This window comes from Doryrhamphus excisus, linkage group LG5, assembly GCF_037039965.1.
Source record: "Doryrhamphus excisus strain RoL-2023G ecotype Guam linkage group LG5, RoL_Dexc_Guam_v1.1, whole genome shotgun sequence".
NCBI classification, from domain to species: domain Eukaryota; kingdom Metazoa; phylum Chordata; class Actinopteri; order Syngnathiformes; family Syngnathidae; genus Doryrhamphus; species Doryrhamphus excisus.
The window spans coordinates 22,193,610-22,220,625 of NC_136361.1; the positions used below are offsets into that span (position 1 = coordinate 22,193,610).

Genomic DNA, 27,016 nt, shown 5'->3' on the forward strand with positions numbered 1-27,016 from the left:
CACAGGTTAGCATTTATTTTTTTTTGTTTGTTTTGAGCTAAGCTGCACGGCGGTCGGGTGGTTAGCGCGCAGGCCTCACAGCTAGGAGACCCGAGTTCAATTCCACCCACGGCCATCTCTGTGTGGGTTTTCTTAAGGTACTCCGGTTTCCTCCCACATTCCAAAAACATGCTAGGTTAATTAGCGACTCGAAATTGTCCATAGGTATGAATGTGAGTGTGAATGGTTGTTTGTTTATATGTGCCCTGTGATTGGCTGGTGGTGTACCCTGCCTCTCGCACGAAGACAGCTGGGATAGGCTCCAGCACCCCCACACCACTGGGACTGTACTGGGACACACCACACCATGCAGGGACATCATGTGTCTCTGCAAAAGTGGAATCAATTTTAATTATGTTATAATGAAAGTGATATTTATTTTAATGATGTCTTAAATATTATCAACCCAAAAACTGCAAAAATGGCATTGGAAGCTGACAGAAATTAAATATTAATGAATTAATTATCGACTATTGACTTCTGAGCGATTATTACATTCTTGTCAGGCATCCTCAAGTGTTACCTTGCCTGTGAATCGAAGCAACATCACACGGATGAAACAATCCGCCACTGCAGCAAAGCCACACGTTCATTTGGGAGGTTTAATAAATCTGCATGTGGGCGTGGGAAGCCTGCGTGGGCCAAGGTCACCATCAGTTCTATAATAAGTCCAGAGGAGGTCACTGTTGCGTGATAGGTTTCCAGACGCCAAGGATCAAACGTGCGTGTGTGCGTGTGTGTGTGTGTGTGTCACGCACGCTCAGATGACGCGGAGCTGTAGATGGGACGTCGAATGGGCGGGGTTTGTTGGGAAAGACACGCCCACCGTGATGATTTCATATTCAATCAGGTCGGAACAGACTAGTGGCAGGCATCAGCACAGTAACAACACGGACTTCATTGACCTAAACACCGGTCGTCATGCTCCATGGAGCCCCGTGTGTGTCTTCTGTCAGACGGGCAGAAGAGTTGCTTCACTTCCCGCCGCCTTCTCGTCAACTTTCCACGGCTACAGCACCACGCAGCCGCGATGGACGGACACCGGCGCCCCGGTGCGGCATGCAAATACGTACTCTGACGTCGGCGATCATGTGGCTTTTGGCGTAGATCCTCCTTGTGATCGCCAATTTTCCCTCTCCTGTCGCCTGTTGTCTGCCTAGCTACCGGAGCTACAGTGTTATAAACAGCTTTTTGCTACATTCTATCGCTTTGGGATTGTACCGAACGATACCTGCGCACCGCGACGGAACCGTAAGCAGGTAAGACATAAATAATAATACCTTTCACTTGGCTCGAAAGTACCCGTAAGTCAAAAGTGTGTGTATTCGTCAATGTGGGAATCTTCTGGAGCTTTGCGTGTCTTCTAAACATCCTCGCGTCTCCGTGAAAATGTTTAACTTGTCTCGCCGCGTCAACTTTGCTTGTCTTGCTAGCTCCACCTGCGCGCTAACGTGTCCGATAAGTTTGGGACATTTTGGGGGGTACCCTCCCGTGGGGGGACCCTCTCGGTGTTCTAGTTGCACTTTGAGACGCCTTAACCGAGGCGAGGGAAGGAAGCTAGCCGGGCAGAGAGTCTGAGAACGAGAACCGTCGGGTCTACTTTTCCTCCTCCCTGTGTCGACATAACCAGCAAAACATGGCCGTCCTCCGCCGACATGTTGTTACGTCGCTGGCGAGGAGGAGGGGAAACATTCGGGGCGAGTGTTTCCCCGCGCCGCTCCGTCACACCTCGGGCGGAAAGAGAGCGTCTAGCTTCTCTCCACCTTTGCTGCATCCGCTCCCCACGAAGCAGCAAGGAGGTCTGAGTGCAACTATTGGTGCTCGGTGTTGTTTATATACTTTGATTTGTGTGTGCGTGTGATGTAGACGTAACGCGCCCGCTCGGTGACGCCTCCTCCCCGCGGAGAGCAGCCTGAGCCTGCGTGCAAGCTCACTGACTGGGCTGACTTTCACTGCAGTGGACCGCTGCAAGACGCCAGGCGTGGTTCTTTCTGTTCCCAATGTCAACTTTGGGTCCGATCCCGGTGCCTCCTGCGTTAAGCCAACACAGGCTGGCACCCTGAGATACTGTTGGAGATGGGTGGTGATGGTGAGGAGTTCCATCCGACATATTAACAAGCCCCTTTTTAAAATGAAGACTGAATGCACAGGGCACAATAACACACCCACAGTTCTTCTTGTTCTGAGGACAATGATCTAGGTCAGCCTGCCATCATGTGAACAGACTACCAGTCCTTTTTTTGGCAGATGTCAGCATCATCACATCCTTAAATTGTACAAAACATTAAGTGCGATCAATGAAAGGTTTTTCCTCACAAAGATAACGACCTTGTCATGGAGGTATTCCTGTAACATAAACGTTATTACGACTGGAGTTTGCAGCGTGTTTTTGAACTTCCTTACATTGTGATGAAAACTGTTTATAATCGGTCTCCACAATTCTGCAAAAATTGTAAATCATGATCTTCTAAAGAGGTTATTTTTTTCCCCACGCCGTGTTCATTTAGAAGAAATCACTTATTTTGTATGATTATTTATAATATTTATGTGTACTATTTCTAATATGTTAATATCAGACCTCTCGTCTTATTCCGTTTTCGAGGAACGACAGTGTGCCGCAAGTCCATGATTAAAATGGTAACATTTGCTCATTACGTAAAAAATATATTGTTTAAATGTCCATATTTAGAAATTATATGGCAAGTTATTGTGAACTGAGCTGATTTTTTATGCAGCCCTAGTTTCTCCTGCTTTCGTTACCATATTCGCCTGCTGTCAATGTTGTCATTCCAACAATATTATCATTATTATTTACCATTTTCTTCCAATCACAGTGGATTGTGGTGATATTGTTTTGATTGGTCAATAAATGTGCACCAAATTACAGAATTTATCCATTTTGTGTTTGTTGTTTGCTACGCACATCGTTCATATTGCTGTGTGAACAATAGAACTAGCATTGTTTTGGTTTTAAATGTACCGTAACAGTGTTATTTATTGCAGATTGGTTTGTTCAAATGTTGTTTAGTTGTAGAAAGTAGAGTAATAAAGTAGACATGGAGGGAAAAAGTGTCATCCTGGTTGCAGTAGACATCATCACATTCGCTCCTCGAGAGCTACACTACTGTGCTGTGGAGGTTGTTTTGCTTAGTATAACTGTCAAGATAATCATCCCGATTATTATTTACAATGACAACGTTACCTTTTGAAGGAGTATGGCGTTCACGAGACAACACCCCCCCCTCGCACTGGGATGACCTAAGAGGCTCTCTTTGGGAACACACACACTGTTGAGTCGCGGCTCCCAATCCCGGAGAGATCTAAGGGGGTTTGATCACAGTACAGTTAACCCACCTGTCATATCCGCTACCTGTAATTCCTCAGGGTATAAACTTGACTCCTCGCACTACTGCTCTTTACACGTGAAGAGCGGTTTAGCTCATGTTTGTTCGTATGTTCCTCGCTTGTGATGTGGGAAATGTGAGTTAATGTGTAATTTATAGTGACAGCAGCATTGTGTTTTTTATTGTAGGAATAATCAAAGAAAACCATCTCCTGTTGATCAAAGTAAAGCTCCATTTTTATGTTACTTTACATCACAGAAAAGCTAAAGTTAGCACCTAAATGTAACTAACTGCACACCGTTGTGAAAAAAAAGAATAATGAAGAAATGAACAGCTGCCAAATGAGATATCAATGATGACAGGTGGAGAGTGAGTTTTGTACTGTATGTGTTTATGAAGGGGGGGATGGGGCAATGACAGGATTGCAAACAGATGTCTCATCATCATCATCATCGCTACACAGAGAGCATTTCAGTGCAAGTGAAAATCTCTCTGTTGATAATAGGGTAATATAGGTTCATACAGCTGAGTTGTATGCGTAGTGATGGATTAAGTCCAACCCAATGTGGTGTTTTCATTGCCTTGTCATTGACTGCTGACCAGTTTGTAATGGCGGCTTCCTTCTGGCCTTGTATCAGCCGTATCTACAACGCTTGGTTATGTTCAGCACATGGTTAAATTGTTGCTATTTTAGCAAAGCGTGTGGTCAAATTTGTTGCTCCCTCATTTTGCCCAACCCTGAATTGTTTCACCGTGCCCCACAAATCCAAAGAATGTCACAGCTGAACATCCAGCAGTGAGGGGGTTCCTCTCTGTATGTTTCCTGCATGTTTCCTGGTTCCTTCTGTCCTTTTTAGTCAAAGGCTGGAAATTGAGCTAGACCCGGTCGGTCAAATTTAGTGGAACAGAAAATTTCAGCACACAAAGAGACGCTGTCGCATACTCACCCAGAAGCAAAATGTGTAATTGGATTATGGTCAATTGACGATGTGCATACTGTATAAACTTACTACTGGTTTATATTGACAAAAGGTCACAGTCAATGAAATGGAGTCAATATGGGCGCAATCACACTTGTTATTTTTGGTCCGTTTGTTCTGCTAGTATGGTTCGTTGACGTTGCTTTGACTTGACTAGTGTTGATGACCCACATAGAAAGTGCTGCAAGTGTATGTGACCTGGAGCACGTTATGTCGTATGGGTGCGTGAGCTTGTCAGATAATGTACACGTCAATACGAAGTCTAATTGAGGTGCTAATTTAGACCATTATTTGCTCCACTGACAACCACAAACCACCAAGTATCTTTCTTTTGAAGTTTTGGCCTAGACCATAGTACCAGACTACAAGTGTGAATGCATCCTATTTCTTTAGTCTTAGTCCAGGATTTCTCTTCCTTTTTCAGTTCCTGTGTATATATATAATGGCAAAGTGCAGTTCTTTTATCCATATTGTTGCTGTCAAGCATGCAGCACAGTTAGCCACTGGATGGGCCTGATATCTGAGAACACATCTGTAACACAAAGACTGCTGATAATTAAATGTTGATTTATTATATTGGTCTTTTAAGGAGACATTGTCTCACAGGGAAAACAAATACGTTCTTTTTTATTATTCTTTGTTATTCATGCTAACATATTCCATCACACACCATCCGTTATATCTAATTTAGTCGTGTTGGCCGACTTGCATCTTTCTTCCCCGCAGACATCAATAGCTTCCAACATCTGCTGACTTCACATCCAACATTCCAATCCGATTTCAGACCGTCCTTGTCCGCAAATGTGCAGTCACTCCGCAAGGCCGAATGACTGCGCATTTGCAAGATGGAAGTGAATGTGCTCAGCACTGTTAGAATGGCACCAACAGTGATGCGTTACTTATTGTTTCAGTTTTTTAGGTGTGGTATTGGGTATCTGAAGCGCCGACACACATTAAGTCATCACCGTTTTTTTGAGGCAGAGAAATCTTTGGAAGTTGAGATGTCATTTCGAGAGGCAAAGCATAAAAGTTCCATGTTAAATAAAGAGTCTACTTCATTTATGGACTGGACTATTATGCTATTTGAATTTACTTTGTATATATTTATAGTGTGTCATATGTTGCCCACTCGACATCCATTGCAGCCTGGTCGTCCCGGAAGGGGGATTCCTCCTCTTCCTGCGCTTCCATCCTGCAAATTTCAACTTGGAAGCCGGCAAGGAGAGGCAGTAGAGAGTTCACTGACAGGCTCCCTGCACTGCATCACGTCAGCCACGGGCAGAGCAAAGACACGCCATCCCCCACCTCCCCGAGTAGCGTGAGGGTTGAAACGGTTCACATGTGAGGAAGGCACAGAGTGACAGGTGGGGAGATTTGGCTGCACAGCATCAGTGAGACTTGGACAAATACAAAGACTTCCTGGTTGTGGAGAAACATCAGCTGTTTTCTCTTGGCGTATATAAATACACATCAGATCGTGATGGGGATGATGTCATTGCCACGCTGACCTCATTTGCTGCTGGATTCAAGACGACACCCTGGACCGGTCGCCAGCCAATCACAGGGCACATATAGACAAACAACCATTCACGCTCACATTCATACCTATGGACAATTTGGAGTTGCCAATTAACCTAGCATGTTTTTGGAATGTGGGAGGAAACCGGAGTACCCGGAGAAAACCCACACAGAGATGGCCGAGGGTGGGATTGAACTTGGGTCTCCTAGCTGTGAGGTCTGTGCGCTAACCACTCGACCGCCGTGCAGCCTCCCCCCAAACATATTTACCAAAACATACAATAGCCACCCAAGAGCTTTACATGCTGCTACTGTATCAGTGTAGATAATTGCAAAAGCTTCGTTGGAACAAATTAATTAACCTTTCACCATGATATGCAAATCAGCATGACAACGAGTACGGGGGGTCACAAGATCTGGAGTCTCAAAAGACCAAAACGATTATATTTATTGTTTAGAGAAACGCTGTCTCAATACTGTGAACTATGGCATCACTACTACGATAATACACATAATATGGAAGTGGCGGCGCCAGAGACGGGATTGGAACAACACATTAAGTGTTTTATGCACACTATAACCCTTGCAATCCATCCTACCTCGGTGTTCCGAGCGCCACTTGTCACTCAGCGGGTGCTTTTTTCATCAGAGTTCCAACAGCTGCCGTGGCGTTAATGTCCAAGCAGAAGCTGTAGTAATTCTACGTTTGATCAAACGAATCTACCGCAATCTATTTCTATTTTAAACCAATATCGTGCATCGTCTCATCTTCTGAGCCGAGTGCATTGTGACATCCCTAATAATAAATTCTGGTTTGTTGCTTGTGTATCAATCAAGGGCACATTGGTTTGTTCAGAAACACCAAGTATCTACAGGCAAGGAAACTTAAAAAGAACGAGGCGATAGACGGTTATGAAAGGCCTTTTTGTGAAGCCACACAAACGGCAACAACTGGTATCGCTATTCTGCTAAGAGCTAGTTCACGACTTTAAATAGTACAATTCAAACACAATACACAGTAGTTCAACCCCAACGACAACATATTGCACTCTTGCATTGTTGTGCTTGGTGCAGGTAAAGATGTGTTCAGAAGGTCACTGGTACAGATGCTGCCCCTCTTTGGTTGAACCACTGTACTCTAGCATTAAGCAGTGTTTGTAATGGCTTTTTTTAATGGATTCGCTGGTGAATAAATATCTAAAAATGTAACTTGGAGAAGCTGGAGTGATGGTTTTGCTGCAAACCGGGGTCATTTTTGAGTTGGTGTTGAATGGAAAAATATGTATTAGGATGATGACAGTTGGAAAATAGTAGTGTCAAGGCTGCCTGGTCAAACATTAATTTATACTTCAATCAGACAGGGGTGACAGACAGCGTGTGCTAAGTATGGCTGAGCTTCATTTACGCATCACTACTCTGTTGACGCTAATTGCCCACATTGCATACAATCACATGTCAGTCTGAGTGGAATTGTTTTCTTTGGTTTTGTAATGTGTACTTCAGGTGCCGTAAGGCGGATTACGTGAAACATTGGATCCTTGACCGAATGCCGTGTTTCCTAACTTGACAGTTTTCTATCATCATCTATGTAGGCCACAGTCGCCGACAGTTAATATCAACCGAATTAGGTCACTTGTTCTAGTCGTACACGTTTTGCTTTGAAAAATAATGACTGAGGACCATCTGGTGATGCGAAACACCTTCAGTCTCTGTGCTGATGCTTAATAACATAATTTAACATTTAAGCTAAACATCACATCACATCAAGTATGCTGGAGGCTTCGCCTGACGTCACCATGACAGTGACTTTCAACTTTATTCAGCAACCAAAGTGCGTATTCTAAGATTTTGATTGTTTCAAGCCTAGTACTTTTTTGTCTTTAATGTCAAATATGCTTTCCCATATTGTTTAATACAGCTGTACATAAAATAGCTAACCCACTGTAGTGATTCATATTGCAGTTTAGTCCAAGTGAAAGCAAGCCTGCTCTGTTGCTGTGCAGAACATAGAACAGCACTTGAGAGCTCAGTGCAGCACTTTGCTTTGCCCTAGAGGAGCCATGTGATGAGGTTTGAATTAATTCTGCGATGGTCCAAAACGCAACATCAGACACTCTTGCTGGAACACGCCATGTAAACGGTGGCACTGCTTTTCACCCACACACGTATTGTGCTTCAAGCCTGTGCTCCAACCTGGAGAAACAGTGGTCCAGAGGGGAACAACCTCCAGCAGTTTGTAAACACCCCATGTCTTCAAAGTGTGTTAGTTTGTCATCAGGGTCATTTTTTTAATGTGGGAATTTAACGCTTGGTTTAAATGACTGGTCAGATTTTACCTACCTGCAGCAGTGTGAAAACTTTGTGCAGCAGGCAGATTGTGGCAATGCAATCATTTCCCCGGTCCGCAGCAAACATGCTGCCTCTTCATTTGACATCATTCATGTTCAAGGAAGTTCAAGTCCTGGAACATGGCAGCCATTAGCTGTTATCTTTTGTCCTTCAACCATAATAAAGACACTGCAGTTGCCATTAAGGTTAGCCTGCATATGTGGTGTTCTATTCAATATCATATACATGAAAAGCCATGGAAATATGGCATGCATTAAAAAAATCACCTGTAATATACTAAATAACATATTTAGAATGTTATATACTATTTAGTTGATTGACTTGAAACATGACAAACCTTGGCGAAAAATGCAGTAAACAAATGAAGTGAATTATTTTTCTGAAATTATCCCAAATAAATTCAGTTCCTTTTTGTTTTATTTCTGCTTTAAATAAATCTGTTTGAGGACTATTGAGAACATTATGCCCTTCAGCTGTATGTATGTACTTACAGTATGTGTGTAGTACCGTGATGATTCAAAATCAAAACAAAAATGACAAACTGACCATGTGTTGAGTTTTACACATGATGACACAGCTATTTAAAATTCTCCTGTTTGGAGTGCAAATTGTGTGTTTATTTTGTGTTTGTTTTTTGTTTAGTTTGTTTTTTTTTACCTTCCAGTATTTGCTTCACTGAGTGGGATGTGCTGCAGTGACTCATCCACACCATGTCCTACTCTTGTTGCTGCTCCTATCACAGTTATACTTGCAACTCCAGTGCAGTACTTTTCTCATATCATATCTGACTTTATACTGTACAATAGAGAAGGTCTTTACTAATTTCCTTGTGTTTTATTCTGTCTAATATAGGCTGGTCCCGATACATTTTCACTTTTGATACAATACAGATATTGAATATTGTCCGATGCAGATATTGATTTAATATCAACACATGTCATACATACCTTTAGTACTTATTTTGTAGTGTCGAATGTCAGAAAAGTATTGATCAAGTGATATTATTCAAACAGAGCAACAGCCATTTACTTCTTTATGCATGTTATTCAAAATGTAGTGGAAGCTCGGCTTAATATAGCGAGGTTCAAGGTGCTCATAAGCGTTTTTTTGTTCTTTTTTTTTAATTCATGTAATGCTGCTTCATATGCGCAATGAGGTTTGTTGTATTAAACGTCCCCGAGTTCTGTGCCTTCACGGAAAAATTGTTTTGCAGTGTCTCAACGGCTGTGTTGAGTCTGGAATCAAATCTCATATCAGAGATTTGAGATGCAGGCCGCTGTAGTCCCAATATTTTTATGTATTTTTGCTGATATCGCCTTGATCTAATCAATATTTGTTTGGAACATCCCTAGTCTAATATGCTCACTCAAAGTGATTACTGCAAAGACTCATCAGCGCCTTTGGTGTCACTGTCTGACTTCCTCGGAACAACGGCTCCAGCGGTGTAATGCACCAATCTGACAAAGAGCTGCACAATACGCAAAGAGACAGAGAGACACGCTGCAAGTGACTTCCAAGCTAAGTATTCATACAAGTTTAATGAACATCCAGGCAGTAGGGAGTTGGGGCTCCAGCACAGAGCTAGCTGCCTCTGCATATTGAAGCTAACTGGAGGACAAAGGTTAAACCCACTAAACAGCCGATGGGTGACAACTTTACAATGAAGTGATGACTGGGACAGTTAACATGTTTTATCTCAATGTTGTGAATCCACCCCACCCTGAACTTCTGAAAAAGATAGAAAAAGGAGAAAGAGGATGTTTGTGCCAATGTGTGTGTCTGCACACTTTTCTCATTTTATGTGAGACAATGTGTTCTTCCAAAGACTATTATTCTTAGTTTGTCTGCACTCATTTCAAACATGACTCGGAATCTACATTAATAATCTATAATAACCCGTGTCTGACTTCATTCCTGTGATGCCTTATTCAGTTAACACTGATTATCAATTTGTGCAGCCTTTGTCTTCACGGCTTACTAATATGGATGTGAAATAAAGGGAATTATTCTTGTTGTGTGGGCTCACAACACATCGGTGGTAGATTGTCCAGCTCTGCAGCTTGACTCAGCCTTTTTCTGCCACCACCATGGCTACACGCATTTCAATGCGAACATGTTTAGCTCCAAGCCTCGGTCTGAAAAATGCTCACTCTCCTAAGCCACAAACAAAAACAATCCAATTAATATTAAAGGAACAACTGGTTATTAACTTCCTGCTGAGTGACATTGATGAAGGTATCTGAATTCTGCAGCTTGTCTGAAGTGTTTTTAAATTTGCCGCTGACAAATGCATCTTCTCTTTCTTTGGGCCAGACTTTTGGAAGCTAATTTTGAAAACAACACTTCCTCAAAATGTTTCTTTCAACAAGGGTGCTTCTACAACCGGACTGCTTTGCCTCATGACTTTCCTTTAACCTTCTCCGTTAGCAGGGAGTCACATTGAGGGGGGAAAAAAAACCCCATTACCAGCAGTCCATCACTGTGGAATCTTGGCAGAACATTTTTTTTACACTTTCAAGGCAAACATCCGGTCTGCTGTTTCACGCGGTGTCCTCCCAACTTGTGTCAACCTCTAAAATATCATCTATACGAGTCGTCGCTGTGCATATACTGTCTATGTAGCAACTTCTCCGCTCCAGCTCTGCATGCTCAGTTGCTATAGCGACACGGTGGTAATGAGTTTGCATTCAAATAACGTCTCAATGGGGCTTTTGAGGAGTTGCGTTATCCGTGCATGTACTTTGATGGGATTTGTGCGTAACTGTCACAAAAGTCATAACACTTAAGTGTGACTGCTAATTGTACTCATGTCTGCGCAGAGACCCAAGTATTGTCATGAAGAGGGTCTTTAAAATGGAAGGCCCATGTGCTCATTATTGGAGAGGAGCACTGACTCCATCGAGTCCTTTTCATTTGTTTTCTGAGAATATGAGAATGAAGCCTCAGTGTGGAGCCTCTAGAATATCAATCGACTATTTCCAGTCAGACGAACGTGATAGTCCACAAAATATAACAATATTCCGAAAATCTTATATGCACCTGGTTCTTTTTATGCCTGCAGCATTATTCAGTGTTTGCATTGTTTGCATGACGTCGCTGTAGCGATGTCATCAGTTGGGTTGGGCATCCGGTTCCGATTCCTCCTTTCAAATTCCAGTTCCAGGGGGGTCAACGGACTGGTCGACTATTGAAATCTGGAATTTTTATTTTTTTAATTAACCATCCAGGATAATGGTAATGTTAGTCCATGGATGCCCAACCTTAGCCATCAGTTCACTAATCATACTTGTTTGAGATGCCGTCCATATTCATTCATTCATTTTCTGCCACTTTTTCCTCACAAGGGTCACGGGGGTGCTGGAGCCTATCCCAGCTGTCTTCAGGCGAAAGGCAGGGTACACCCTGGACTGGTCGCCAGCCAATCACAGGGCACATATAGACAAACAACCATACACACTCACATTCATACCTATGGACAATTTGCGGTCGCTAATTAACCTAGCATGTTTTTGGAATGTGGGAAGAAATGGTAGTACCCGGAGAAAACCCACGCATGCACGGGGAGAACATGCAAACTCCACACAGAGATGGCCGAGGGTGGAATTGAACCCTGGTCTCCTAGCTGTGAGGTCTGCACGCTAACCACTCAACCGCCGCTGTCCATATTGAACATACTTTTTGTATGATTGTAGTTCCGGTATCTTCTTTAAACACCCCACTTGAGAATATCGCTTTCTGAATGTCCTCAACTCCTGCTTCAATGCCGGTGTTATATGAACGTTTTGGTGGCCGCATGTTGCTTGTTGACTCGAACAGGTTGAGAATGAATCAACAGCTGCTGGCGGCAGGCAAATAGCACACTCCATCAATTGTTCAACAATCCATTCCACACTCTAGACTGATTTCAAGTGGCAGTGTATTGATCTTATGTAGCTAAATTAAAGCTGCGCTTTAAAGGGCGCTAACTTTTAAACATATTTTAATCATGGTATCCTGCCCTCTCCCTGCTTTGAGGCTAGGATTTAGGCAAGTACAAGCAAGCAAGTCTCTAATATATTTTTTTGGTTGTCCAGGTGGTGTCCTGTCATGCATTTCCACAAGGTCAGCCTGCCGTGGAGCTGACGCTGTCAGCGAGACAAGCCCAATACTTCACCCTCCATTGCCCTCGCTCAAGCCACTCATCCTGCCCCAGGGAGCAAGCTCTCCGGTTCTAAGGGTCTGACCTGTCCCAGTACAAGCCCATCCTCCTGGCTAGTCTTTTCACGCTGTGGTGGCCATACTGCATCTTTTGCTGTCCAGCCACAGTCTCCTTTACAGAATACCTGGCCAAGGAAAAGTGAAAGCAATCCTCATTATTCATCATCATGTCTAGCCGGCGGAAGGCTTCCACGCCCTGCATGATCCGACCACTGGAGACCATGGTTGAGATGGATGACGAGGAGGAGGAGGTACTCTTTTCACATGTCTGGGATCTTAATATTGTAGTATTTGTAATTTCTTACATGAACGATTTCTGTAGATTTCAAATAAATATGGCATTCAGTTATTACAGTGGTTTTGTATGGCTGACATTCAGCAAATTATTTCCTTATTTTTCCTTTACTATCATAAATATGGACAACTTCAGATTCAGGAAAAGTACTATACTACTAAGTATCATGCCATGTGGTCTTCAATCTAAAAACAGTTGTCTCCCTCTACCAGACAACAGGGAACCATGCTGAGGAGGACGCTATGGAGACAGATCCATCCGATGACCAAGACACGGTGGGGAAGACCTCCGACTTTCCAGCAGCTCCAGACATCTCAGTGACAGAGTCACAGGACTGTTCCAAACCTTCACGTAAGCAGCAGCAGCGAGGCTACGAGTGCAAATACTGCACATTCTCCACTCAGAACCTCAACACCTTCAAGGAACACGTGGACGCCAACCACCCCAACGTCATCCTTAACCCGCTGTACCTGTGTGCTGTCTGTAACTTCAACACGAAAAAGTTTGACTCCCTGACGGAACACAACGAAAGGAATCACCCCGGCGAGAGCAACTTTAAGTTCAAGCGCATCAAAATGAACAATCAGACAATCCTGGAACAGACAATAGAGGGCTGCAGCAGCAATGCAGTCATTTACAACAGTTCCGGCGTGGTCCCGGTGTCGGGACAGAGCACGTTGCCCCTCAGCAAAGCCACTACAGTCAAGATAGGAAAACAAAAAGTCACGTCTTCGGATAATAAACGGATGGAGCCTCAGTTGTGTAAACTGAACCCTGACCTGACCAAGAAAGCCATCACAGCACTCAACGTGAACGGGACGGTAATCATCCCAGAGTCGACGCTCCTCAAAGCTGACAGCCTTTCTCACATCATGCCTTCCCTGCAGCGGCCTGTAAACTACACCCAGGTAGGATAAGTACGGCTGCTCTTGCCAAGTCGTTTAGCAATTTCATGCATCTAAGGACCATATACGTATGTCTTTTTTCTCTCTAAATACGATCAGAAACCCACAAAAACAGAATAGTCGTTTGACTGAATAAATACTTAAGGAAATGTAATTAATAAATGGTGTGATGCTAAGTTGGAAGATAATGCCTGGAATATGGAAAGGGACACTCTTATGAAATTGTGAATAGGGGTGTGTATTGGCAAGAATCTGGCGATACGATACGTATCACGATACTAGGCTCACGATACGATATATCACGATACTGTCAACAAGGCGATATTCTTTTTGTTTTTCTTGTAGTTAAAGATTATTTCCTGGAAAAAAAATGAATTACACCAGCAATATGCACTTACTAAACACATTTTTATTTGATTACATAACAGTATGTTATGATGTATCACAAACTTAAAATAAATGTAGCATTTGGATAAATAAAGCTTTAACGTCCAGCTTTAAATTTACCCCAAAAAAAACATAAAAAAACAAATAAATTAAAATATGTCTCAAGATCCTGTTCAAATGTTCACAAATGCAGAGTATACAGTCCCTGACTTATCCACTGTGAGAATAGTATTTTTGTGGAACAAAGTAACTAACATCAGTAAAAAGTCCTTTTAGGATGAATGAAATAACCATTATTTAACACATTGCTTGCTAGCGGCAGGTCCTCATGGTGTCTCGTTTAGTGAACTCGCAGATTTATCGTGTTTCCCGAATACTTTATTCGGGCACGACACATTTTACAAACTGCATGGGTTTTTGTCAATTTCTGCACACCCTACTTTTGTGTAAAAAAACAAAATGTGTCCACACTTCAGCCTTTGTACGCCGCAGGGGCCGCTGTTATGTGCTCGCATTCTGCCATGTTGAACTGTGTTTATGTGTGAGGACGTTTCACTCGTTCACTCGTTTAACGTTCCTTGCCTAATCGACTACATAAGTGCTGCCACCTAACGATCGGAGGTTTAAATTAAAATCAGAAATGAACCTTTGCCGTGTCTGCACTTGAATAAATACCATAAAGTATCACGATATATCGGCGAAACGATATTTTCTTACACCCCTAATTGTGAACCTGCATTGTTCTGAATTTTTCCCATTTTACTATATGAAAATGAGTGCTGCGAAACCGTCATAGCCAAAATCTTCCTCATTCCGCCCTCCTGACCGAAGTGAGAATTCAACTAAAATTAGCATTTCATCCCTTTTCTCAGTGATCCTAACCGTATTGTCTACGATGTTATTACAGGTGCCGAAGATCGCCATTCCCCTCAACACAACCAAATACAATCCTTCCCTCGACGACAACTTGACTCTCATATCTTCCTTTAACAAGTTCCCGTACCCAACACAGGCTGAGCTCTCCTGGCTCACTGCTGTATCCAAACATCCGGAGGAGCAAATCAAAGTTTGGTTTACCACACAGAGGCTCAAACAAGGCATTAGCTGGTCACCAGAAGAGGTAGGAAATGTCACTTTATTATAAATGTATGCTTGGTGGAATTAGTTTTAATGTTAGTGACATAAAATCTCACTTACATGTGTATATACGCACAATGTAACAATAAGAGTATGTGCTTCATACTTGGTCAGCTCCAACTTGTGGTGCCCAAGACGAGACTTAAGAGACCAAGCCTTTTCAGTGTTTGGTCCCAAGCTATGGAATTCTCTCCCCTCCCAAGTAAAAAAGGCCTCAACATCGAAAGCTTTAAGTCTCATCTTAAAATCCACTTTTATTCTATGGCTTTTAACTTGGAGTGAGTTGTCTTGTTTTTAATATTTTAATATCTATTTTACTATTTTTTATTTTTTATTTTATTTTTTAGTTTTTGATTAAATTCAAATTGTACTTTTATTTGTATTATTATTTGTATTTTGTATGTTTTTATTTAACTAGTCTGTGCAGCACTTTGGAAACTCTGTTTATAAAATGTGCTATTTAAATAAAATGGATTGGATTGGATTCGTCAAAGATGATACATTCACAAAGATAATAAGATGAAATATTGTTTGTTTCAATGTAATTAAAAGCGTACATCCCCCCCCAGGTAGAGGAAGCCAGAAAGAAGATGTTCAATGGAACGATCTCCTCTGTGCCTCAGACCTTCACAGTTGTAACGCCTCAGCTCACCACTCAGTCATCCACCAACCTGCCGGCGGTGACAACAGCCGCTAAATCGGCGCAGTCTTCAGCCCCCGTCCTCCAGTCCGTCCCGTGTCAGCTCTTGGGACAGACCAGCCTTGTGCTGACTCCTGTAGCCAATGGCTCCACGGTCACATGTGCGCCGTTGGCCCTCACGCTGGCTAACCAGGTGCAAAAAATACATTTTTTAATAATTCTGATCTTGGCACTGGGAATTCTGAAAATGTCCGGAATATTTAATTGAAGTATAACAGCACTACTCACCATCTTTTACACAGGTGGCTCAGTCTCTCAAACGACCTTTGGCCTCACCCTCGACCGCATCAGACAGCAAACGGCCCTCCATCATTCAAACAATTTCTGCGCCTATTGCCACATCCAAGATGGCGTCCCCCAAAGTGTTAAATTTCACCGCCGATCCCAACAAAACTGCAGAGCAGCTATCTGTGTTGCGGTCCAGCTACACACAGTGTCCTTTCCCTGAGGAAGAAGAGGTAGGAATAATGAAAGTAAATTGATAAACCTGTTATTGATATAAATAAAGACTGTGGTTCTCACATTATGCAATGTTGCATCTTGTCTGGTGACAGATCTACAGACTCATTGAGACCACCGGACTGTCCAGAGGAGAGATAAAGAAGTGGTTCAGTGAACAAAGGCTCCTTAATCTCAAAGGTAATTGGTGTCTCACATCAGAAGTGATCAATAATATTGATTGTATCTATAATCTTTAAACAAGACACTTTTAATACCGAATAATAATAACATGCAGCAGTTCTGCCTTAAAATAACAGCTCCATAATTTTGGTACACCCGCTTGGGATAAGGAGAACCGTGTCTTTGTTGTTGCCATGGCAACCTCACAGCAGCTACTTTTGGTGGTCTGTTAATATTGGCGGGGCCAGCATGGGCACCTCCAAATGACATGAAAAAAACCCTTATGGTTGCTAACAGTCTAGACTACAATATGAGGCCCATTATTTGCTTGCTGTGTTTTAATAGTCACAAACGATGGAAGACAAATGAGTAACGATATATCTCTTTTAATAAACACATGTGTGTTGCCTTTTAGTGGATACATAAAATTTTTTAACACATTGTTGCTTATACTCAACACATTGACAATTCACAGTTTTGACTGCCAAACATGAACCAGTCATGATGTGCTATATATATATATATATATATATATATATATCACTATATTGACAGTTACTATGGTAACCATTATGTCATTGTATGGTCATATCACCTCGTACTTCAGTATGTGAAGTTAAAAAAAAATAAAAAAAACTTAAAACTATATTAGGAAAGCAGGAAGTGGTCAAATTTAACAGTTACTGATTGTAAAAGTACCAGATGGAGGGGTAGGATTTAATAAGCTTTGCTTCTTCCTACTCCTTTTGGACATGTGGAACTGGGAACTCATTATGGGATGCACTCAATTGTAATCTGATGCAATTAAACCATTACCAAACTGTTCTGAATAGTGTTTGTTTTGCAGTAAACCTGTGTACACTCATTTAGATCAATACATGTCACTACACTACACTTCAGGTTTCAGCATGCCTGATCCTGGCGTTTCCAGGATGCTGGTGGGAATGTCGCTGCAGGTGGTGAAGGTGGCTTCACAAAGGGCATCTGCTGTCTGGAACTGATGTCCTTTTTTGTCAACTTCCCTTGCCATCCAGCCCCAAATGAGTGAAATAGAGTGACGGTATTCCTCTGGAAGAAGTCCATTGTCAGGCGGGCATTGTGAGCTACAGCGTCGTCCTGTTGAAAATCCCAGTCATTAACACTTAGAAGAGGGCTTGCAGCCGTGAGGGATACGCCCCTGCATAACCTGAAGCGCTATTTTTCTTGCTTTTTGTATTTTACATTTTTTACTGGTTGTAGAAATTTTGATCAGTTTAAATTGTGGGTCATGCAATACAAATGTGTTTTTGAAGGTGTTCCTCCTCCGCCTGTGCTGGTGAAAGCTGAAGTCACTCCAGTACCTAAAGAGGGTCCAGTCAGGAAAGCGGTTCCGAGCCAGTTTCCTTTGTTGGAGCGAGTGAAGGGAAAGTCTTCAGAGCAGCTGAAGGCGCTTGAGGAGAGTTTCCACAGAAGCAGCGCTCCAACTGACGCACAGCTCGGTAGGACTCAGCTGTCACACTTCTCACATGAGTGGCAATGCATTTAAAAAAAATATATATGTCTCTAAATAAAATTTTAAGCTACACAAAAAAATGTATATATATATATATTTTTGTAAACAAACCGTTACTGTGGCGATAGACACAACAATTCAATTTGAAGGTGCAAACACGGGCCAGCAGTTGACTGACTGCTCAAAGTATTGCATCACACATGTTTGCATGGAAGGTGCATCTTGTTAACTTGCAAACTTTGAAACCAGTTTTTAAAAATATGCCACTATTTAGATATGCATTATGCATTATTATGCATTACCGGAACCAAACAACTAAATAGTACTATTGCATGCAAACATGCCGCCAGGGGGCGGCATGAGCAGTGCCATTATGTGGCTGCGGAATCATTCCGTATCATTCCAAGTATTGCAGAGCGGATGCGGGCTGAGAGTAATAATATCTCAACGTTAGTGTGACCACAGCATTTGCACAATGAGCGCAAAGAGACATCATTCTTCGGAATTCTTAGGAAAACTTTGCTGTTCTGTCGTAGACCAACTGGCCCAGGAGACCAAGCTCTCCAAAACTGAGGTGGACTGCTGGTTTTCCGAGCGCAGAGCGCTGAGGGACAACATGGAAAAAGCTCTACTCAGCGTGACCTCCAAAGGCACAGAAGACAAAAACGACAGGCCGGGCGTGTTGCTCAACGGCTCTTCCCATCGCGAGCAGGATGGGAAAACGCTCCAACCTTCAGTCCTTCCGTCTTTCCTTTCTTCTTCCTCGTCCTCCTCATCCTCCCCCCCTGTACTGGCAGCCTCCTCCCCTCATCCGCCAGCCTTGTCCGCATCTGCGTCTCCCCCCATTCTCACATCGTCCTCCTCATCCTCGTCCCCACACCCCCCGGTCCTCTCTGTGTCGACAAGCCCGGCTCCCATCCCAAGTGGGTCCCTCATTCTGCTCCGCGAGGTAACCACAGACACACTCCAGCAGGCTAATAATACGTGTATGAAGTTATTTCAGCTAATTTGGATAATATTGTGATGATGTTGATAACCTGGTGTCAAGCATGCTACAATTAGACATTTTTTAAGCAAACGCTGCACATTACGCTGATAATCGTTCACCAAAGTGTAATTATTATTTCAAGAAGGCGGAAGCCTCCTGGGAGCACGGAGGGCTTATTCCGCCACCTGCTGTGTTTATTTGAGAGGAGCGTTAGTGGGAGTTCGTCACAGATTTAGTGATGCAGTGCTGGGTTGAGGTTGAATTATTGTGATTATTATCTGACCCATTCTTGGCAGATGTTCTGTCGGACCCAGTGGCCAACACCTGAGGAGTACAGCCAGCTGGAGGGGCAAACAAGCTTGGGCCGCACTGACATCGTCCGCTGGTTTAAGGACCACCGCTCCGCCGTCAAAAACGGTGAGACCTTGGACTGGTTGGAAGCTTACCAGAACCAAAATCGTCTTGAAGAGCAAAAACCAGGACAAGAGCAGAACGGAGGGAGTTTTGAGAACCAGCAAAGTGTATCATTGGATGGCAGCGTCGGAAAAGGTATGGTGCAGGTTCTCCGTCTGGACTTCACACAGCTGGGCGTGGTTTAACGCTACAAACCTTGCTCTAGTGGAGGAAGCTGGTGAGAAGAAAACGGCTGCAGCATCTTTGGAGCACTCCAAGTTGTCCAATCCGGATGCGGTGCAGTGGTTGACTGAAAAGCTGACCCACAGCGTGTCGGACCTGAGCCAGGCCAGACTGGACCAGACCAGCTCAAGCACCGCTGACAAGGGAAGGTGTGTGTTTTTATTTTGTCGTATGAACTCCACCACATGACACAGTACGGGCTGCACGGTGGTTTAGTGGTTGCAATGTTGGCCACACAGTCAGCAGATGTGGAAGATCTTGGTTCCGACCTCTGTTGGACATCATTGTGTGGAAGTTGGTATTGTTAGGCTCCCTACATTGTCCATAGTGTGATTATTATTATTGTTGTTGTTGTTTTTATTATATATTTTTTTTGTTTATTTTTTATTATTTTTATTTTATTTTTATTTTATTTATTTTTTATTATTATAGTCATTCATTTTCCACCGCTTATCCTCACGAGGGCCGCGGGGGTGCTGGAGCCTATCCCAGCTGTCTTCAAGCGAGAGGCGGGGTACACCCTGGACTGGTGGCCAGCCAATCACAGGGCACATATAGACAAACAACCATTCACACTCACATTCATACCTATGGACAATTTGGAGTCGCCAATTAACCGAGCATGTTTTTGGAATGTGGGAGGAAACCAGAGTACCCGGAGAAAACCGGGTACGGGGAGAACATGCAAACTCCACACAGAGATGGCCAAGGGTGGAATCGAACTTGGGTCTCCTTGCTGTGAGGCCTGTGTGCTAACCACTTGTCCGCCGTGCAGCTTATTATTATTACTATTATTAATTTGTCTGTGTGTCCTTGCTAGGTGGGTACAAGTGACTGTGGCTGTGGGGGAGGAGAACGATGGAGGATTACAAAGACAAAGGCTGGCAACAGATGCTGATGTTTTGACCTTGGAGCAACCTGGAAGGGTGACTGGTTGATGGTAGGTCAAATAAAAGAACCATCCTTAAGGATCCTTATGGGCCGTGTTCACTATTAAGCTTAAACAAAGAGCCGTGAGCATGCTATTCTCACAAGATTTCAAGCTAATTAGCTAGCTTTGAAGGTATTAACTAGAAGATTACAAACAATAAGCAACATCTCCGGTGTAAAAATTAGATCAAGGTGTGTTACTAAAAAGCGTAATTATGTTGTTGCAAGTCAATATTGGGCTGAAAGAAATACTGTATAACTTGGCAGTAGTACAGTATGCATGGTACATCATGTAAGTAGTATTTGATCAATATTACAATTTCCAGGCAGTTAGGTTTGGGACATTTAGGACACTTTTTTTTATTGCTAAAATTTGGAGTCCCTGGTCTATTAGTGACTTAAAAGACAAGCGCAGAGTCTCCGTGGGCCAAATGCACCATGTGGTGCAACTTTAAAGGTTTCATTTTGGCAAAAACAAGGCAGGCAAATGAGATGTGACTGCTGCCATCTTGGCCATAGCTTATTCTTACATTTCACCAGATTTCATGCAGAGAGCAGCTTGTCCCGATGTGACCCAAAACAGGAATAACTGTCCGGGATTGGCTGTGGCCGGGAATGATGAACTGGCCCTTTAAGATACCGCAGCTGCAGTCCCATTCACCCAGGAAGTTATTTGCGTCTAATTAATTCTGATTGGTCCTTCCAAAGGACAGCTTGATGGCATGGCAGGGATGACGGTTGCACTACGCCATCATTAGTACACACACACACACATACACACTGCTATTATTGGAGGTGCCAGTTGAGTTAATGATGATGTTGCCTGTAGTGTTAAATGATATTAAAGTCTTCCAGTGACATTCACTGTTTAGTGTAGACTCATAACAAAGAACACATCATTTTGCTGATGTGTTGCACTATACTGGTTTTAAATAACCAGTGGGATTATTTAACCCTCCTCTTGTGTTAGCGTCGGTTCCGACCCGTTTTACATTTTTATGCATAAAAAGAATCACATAACATTTGTTTATTTAAAAAATTCTATTTAAAAATTCAAACTCAATTTACCTGGGGGCCACTGGAGCTAGGGTCTGGGCGAGGCTGGGCCGCATCAGGTTTTCAAAAAAAAACAAAAACACATTTATTAAAAACAGAAAAATGAATAAACTTTGCTTTTGTTTCCGATTTTCTACAAGAAAAGCTCTGATAAAACATTCCACTGTTCTCAAATATCTTACTTTTTATTTTTCTACACAAAATAAGATCAAGAATAAAGAAAATCAATCAATTAGTAATAAATAAATATAATAATAATAATAATAATAAAATGGCAAATTATTAAAAATTAAGAAACCACATATAGTTGGTGGGTAGACAAATTATTTTTTTCAGATTAAAATGAACAAAGCATTATTAGAGCCCTGTAGACATGACAAAACACGACTATAGTCACATTTATACATTTTTTATTTACAACATATTGCGCAACTGCAGGGTCTTGAGACACATGCTAACTCGCAAACTAGAGAGCTAGCCAACTAAACGGTAGCCTCCAACTTATTTCCTTTAAACTTAAAAAGCCAAAAATGTACCACTTCCACACGGATAGGGAGGATAACTATTAACAGTTATTTAACCTTTAACATGAACATTAATCAAACGTAATAATTTTTTCTGGGTACATGATACCATACAGCATCCATATCAAACTTGCGCGGGCCGCACAAACATTAAACTTTCATATCAAGGCGGGGGCCTCAAACTAGTGTCCTGCGGGCCACATTTGGCCCGCGGGCCGCGTGTTTGAGACCCCTACCATAGATGTTTCTTTAGTGATTAAAATGACAAAATATAACTATAGCTCTCAGGTAACAAAAGAACCTTCAAATTATTAATATGATTCTTTTGAGGTTCATTTTACCATTTTTTGTAAATTGAAATGGAGCGGTATAGTGACAAAAAAAGTCCTACATGCCCACACCAAAAGTATTAAAAACAACATTTTCATGGATGAGGAAGCCTAAGAAGGTAACCAAGACATGAGAAGCAAATTTGATGGTAACTTATTATTTTTAGTGTATTTTATAGCTGATTTAATACATGGGTCAAAACCGACCCGTTAACATAAGAGATGATACCAGAATAATAAACCTATTTTTGTTGTTGTCGACCAAGTAGGTCGACAAGCTATTGTTAATAGAATTAACAATAGCTGTGACTCAGACAGTAAAAGGACGTCGGAAGCGATGCACCTATTTTTTTTTTTTTCCTGCTGCGAAAAAATCCACATTTTAACCGCTCGTCTTCCTGGCTCGTGTGTGTGTGTGTGTATGTGTGTGACGTCACTTCCTGTCGGTGTTTCCTTTCTGTTCCAGATGAAGTGAATCAATACATGGCTCACAGAACGTCGTGTAAGAGACGAGATGCCAAAAGTGGGAGCAGTGATGTAACTCCTTGTCGGTGTTGTGGCCACAAAGCACCGTGGACCTCTTGTCACGTGTCCGCGAAGTGCGGTGCAGATACTCACTTTTCCAGGCGTGCCAAAGCTGGACTCAATGATGTATTGTTCTCACAACAACCTTTTTTTGGAAGGATTATTCTTGTAAATATTTTTCTGTATCGCTAAGAAGGTTTGTACAGATTTACCGGAAAGGGCATGTTTTTTTTTTTTGTTTGTTTTTTTTTTTTTTAAGACTGACCTGCTCAATATTTAGAATGTTTGTGTTGTTTTACGATCAAAGTGTAAACTAGCTGCTTATTTGCTGAAAATCAATCCTATTTTGGGGGACAACTGTAACCGCTTACTGCTCAATATGAGTACTATTCAATGGCACTTGCACTATTGTAAGACTTTCTTGTGCTTTGGGCCTCATCTCTCCAGCTTAGGCGTTCCAGGAAACTGTACCTCTTGCAGCACCGCCCTTTTTGGACCCGTATAAAAGGAGTCTCACATAAAGGCCTGGAAGGAAAGTGAGAATGGATTTGCGGGAGTGTGACGAACTGTCCTCGGCCTAATGAATGATAGAATGCACTAACTTGTATCTTTTTTTCAATCAGCTAGTGTGCTCCTGCATCAGTACCTGAGGCAATAACGGTGCAGAATGTTGTTCTTTCTGTTCTACTAATGTTTCAAAACAGTCTGTCTGATCGCACCATGCTGCCTTTTCAGCTTCCCCACCAACCGATGATGATGATGGTGATGGTAATTGATGATGATGCTAACACAAGTTACAAGGTGGTGGAAATTCTCGACTGAAGCTCTTCTGAGTGTGAATCATGCCCAGCTGTGAATTGTGAACACGTCTCGTTCGCTCTCTGCTTTCCTTTTTCTCAAAGAGACAATTTCAGTTATTTTTGTACAGGCTGTTCAGACAAGCTCAAACGGCAGTGGATAGTATACGTTTGGAAAGTCAAATCTACGGTAAACATGACTTTTATTTTTTACTTGTACTGAAGATTTAAAGGGAGGTTGTGTTTTTTTTGTTTGTTTTTTTTGAAGTTGCATTATTTGTGCAAGCACTGTTTGAGATTCAACTGTTTCGTTACGGTGATCTAAACAAGCAGGATGAAGACATGTTTGCTCCTGCTTTAGGCTCCCGTTCAAGCCACCGTCTTGAGCGTATTCTAGTTGGCTTTTAAGGAATACTGCCTGCATTTTCGTTTTCTACTTTAACTCTTGCTCAAACTCAATAAATACACAAAGCCTGTCTTCATCTTCAGGCGTCACAACCTGAGGGGACGGTTCAAATGTCTTGCTTGCTGGAGAAGAAATTCTTACTTGAATTTTATTAAATAAATTACAATGACACATTACACGAGCAACAGGACGATCTAATGTAGCTGATGTGTTTACAATTAATTGGAATGAAGGGACCAATGCCAATGTCTGACTGGATACAAATAATGACTACAAAAACTAAACCATAATTTGTAGTTTTTCTTACAGTTAGAAAAAAAACCCACTCAGAATGGTTTATATTTTATATAGTTATATTTACAAAAACGACTTATGGCACACTCCCAGCATGTTGCTAATTACACCATTCTCTCACACGGCATTCAAGAGGGTGGCGAGCATCTCTTCCTGGTTGGCGGCAAGTAAAGCAAGCACAGTAAGAAAAGGGGAGCAATGAGGAGCAATCACATAAAAATCAAAAACTATTTTCCTTTGTGTTTCGTGACATAAATGGTTAGAAACCAATATAAAGTCCTGCTGCGCAGCTAAAATACAGGCTGCCTCGGTTCTTCAGTTGGTCGTTTAAATTAAAGGAGGACTGATTCTGAGTTTCAAAACAGAAGAAAATGAAGAAACAAGTGTTTCAACCCGAGCACACTGAAAGGAGGCGCGTCGAGGAGCTTCTCCTCTCCTCTGACTCATTAATCCCCCAGACGGAAGCCTTGGCCCCAGTTGTGACGGCCACCCCCGCCTGCTTGTGCCTGATCCTGTGCTGCTGGTCTCCTCGTTGGAGGGGCTCCGAAGCCTGACACACCTCCTCTCCTGCTAGGGAGGAGTCGGTATCTGTCAGGGGAGAAAGAGCCATGAAAACATCCTACTTTTGACACGTTGAACAGACCACCCAAATAAGCAGAATGACTTACAAGAACTCTGGCGTAGACAGGAACGAGCGTCCACCAAGGTCCATGGGATATTTGAACATGAGAAAGAAATAGAGGTGTCCCACCAGGTTCCCGATGAGCTCATTAACAAAACTACCAAAAGAGCAGAGAAGCAGAACGAGCATAAAAGAATGACCTCAAAGTAGTGCATGTCAATAAAAAAGTTCCTTACGAGCCTCCGATGATGAAGTTGAACATCAAGATGACCCAAGGCAGATAATGTGCCTGGACCGAGAAGATGGTTGTTATATGCTGTATAACTTTAACAAGACTTTTTTGTGATGTTAGTTATATAACAAGATGTTACCTTGAATCGTGTTCCAAACCAGAAGGAGACAATCGTGTCTTTATTGAACTGAGCCCAGATGTACAGAACAGACATGATCAACGGGATCATCAGCAGCTTGAAAAAAAAACAACATCATAAGCATCCAGTCAAACAACATCAATCTTCATTCTTAGTCTTTTAGTGTTTCTTTTCTGGTAACAAGGTCTTGTCTAGACATTTCTAGTGACTTCCCAGAGTTCTGGTTGCCTGGCAACTGGTTAGCAAGCAGTCACTGAGGAGCCACTCGTGTTAATTTTTCAAACTCGCAATCAGTTTTTTTAAAACCCTACCTGCATGTCCATGATCACCCCGGTTATCTACAGGGACAGTCAAGGTCATAAACCACAACTGGAGAAAATGGACGGACGCTTCTAATCCTGTCACACGGAGCATTTCACTTACAAAAGACAATCGGCTCTGAGCTGATGTGTCTTGAGATACTTGAAAGGAATACAAAAAAAAAGGATACAACAATGCAGATCCAGTTGAATAAGAGCATGAAGACATAGTCTGCAGGTCGGCCATCAAACGCTCCTTGAAATGCAAACAACAGCCATCAGTGTGCGTGTGTATACATGTGTGTGTGTGTGTGTGTAACTTGGCAGAATACACGTCATCTCACCTGTCTCTAACCGAGTAGAGTAGTTGTAAAGGAAATACAGGTTGACCAAGAAGAGAAAGCCAGTATTTGGGTACACTGGGAAATACAGGGTGGCTGTCACTGGCCTCCACAGCTGAAATAAAGCACAGGAACGAAATTTAATAAAAATTCAGATTGAAAAAAATATATATCGTAACATTGGATTATATCTGCTGTGGAGAACTCAAGTCATGGGTCAATGCTCGGGGCGTAAATTACTGTTTACTTAATTTACTTTAATTTGTGTTTATTAGTGTTTAGCATTTTTATTAGCATATTTTAAAACTTTTCAGACGTTCATAATAGAAGTAGAAAATTTAACAAGATACATATCGTGTGAAAACGCCTTAATAGTCCACATAGCCGGCATTGTTTTCAATGTCCCGGAAGTGTTACATGACCCCCGTACGTCGCACTCTCTGATTGGCTGTCAAATTGCTTGGCCTGTTGACTTGCCCAAGTTAGCCACCTGCTAGCTCACCGACATTTTGGAAACACTGACATTAAATTATACCTCCCGAAGCGAAGCAAAAAAGAATAACACTTACGTGAAATCTACTTAATAACAATTCGGGTCTCAGTACGAGGTTCCTGGGGTCAATCAATCCTAGTTTCCCTACAAGGGGAACAGCAATGGAGGCAGCAAACCAGCCCCTGGTAATGAGGGGGATGCTTTTGAACCAGTCCCCGATGTCTGACATCTTCCCATATAATTATTTCCGAGTATGAACCATAAACTACGAAACAAAATTATAAGTTAAGTTGTATTCCCGTATAACGAACACCCTCGTAATCCTTCTGTAAGCAGTACTCCAAAAGTTTACATGACGTGGCTAATCACAAGAGGCTAGCTATTCTGGTCTGAAAGTGATTGTGATGACGGCAACCATATTCGGTCAAGATTTTCAAAATA

The 27,016-nt window shown here is 42.3% G+C and overlaps 2 protein-coding genes across 2 annotated transcripts; one reads left to right on the plus strand and one right to left on the minus strand.

The window, feature by feature from the left end:
* Positions 1 to 877: 877 nt before the first annotated feature.
* Positions 878 to 25,554, plus strand: zhx2a (zinc fingers and homeoboxes 2a). Its single transcript, XM_058053376.2, has 13 exons — positions 878 to 1,298; positions 12,304 to 12,678; positions 12,935 to 13,630; positions 14,922 to 15,134; positions 15,721 to 15,984; positions 16,094 to 16,309; positions 16,406 to 16,490; positions 17,765 to 17,950; positions 18,501 to 18,913; positions 19,249 to 19,501; positions 19,572 to 19,737; positions 20,409 to 20,528; positions 22,894 to 25,554. The coding sequence occupies exons 2-12, from the start codon at positions 12,595 to 12,597 to the stop codon at positions 20,524 to 20,526; spliced, it is 2,694 nt and encodes an 897-aa protein (XP_057909359.2). The 5' UTR covers positions 878 to 1,298; positions 12,304 to 12,594; the 3' UTR covers positions 20,527 to 20,528; positions 22,894 to 25,554.
* Positions 24,491 to 26,978, minus strand: derl1 (derlin 1). Its single transcript, XM_058053378.2, has 8 exons — positions 26,652 to 26,978; positions 26,086 to 26,197; positions 25,933 to 25,997; positions 25,754 to 25,780; positions 25,443 to 25,538; positions 25,308 to 25,360; positions 25,118 to 25,228; positions 24,491 to 25,037 (listed from the first exon to the last, which is right to left on the minus strand). The coding sequence occupies exons 1-8, from the start codon at positions 26,802 to 26,804 to the stop codon at positions 24,896 to 24,898; spliced, it is 759 nt and encodes a 252-aa protein (XP_057909361.2). The 5' UTR covers positions 26,805 to 26,978; the 3' UTR covers positions 24,491 to 24,895.
* Positions 26,979 to 27,016: the final 38 nt, after the last annotated feature.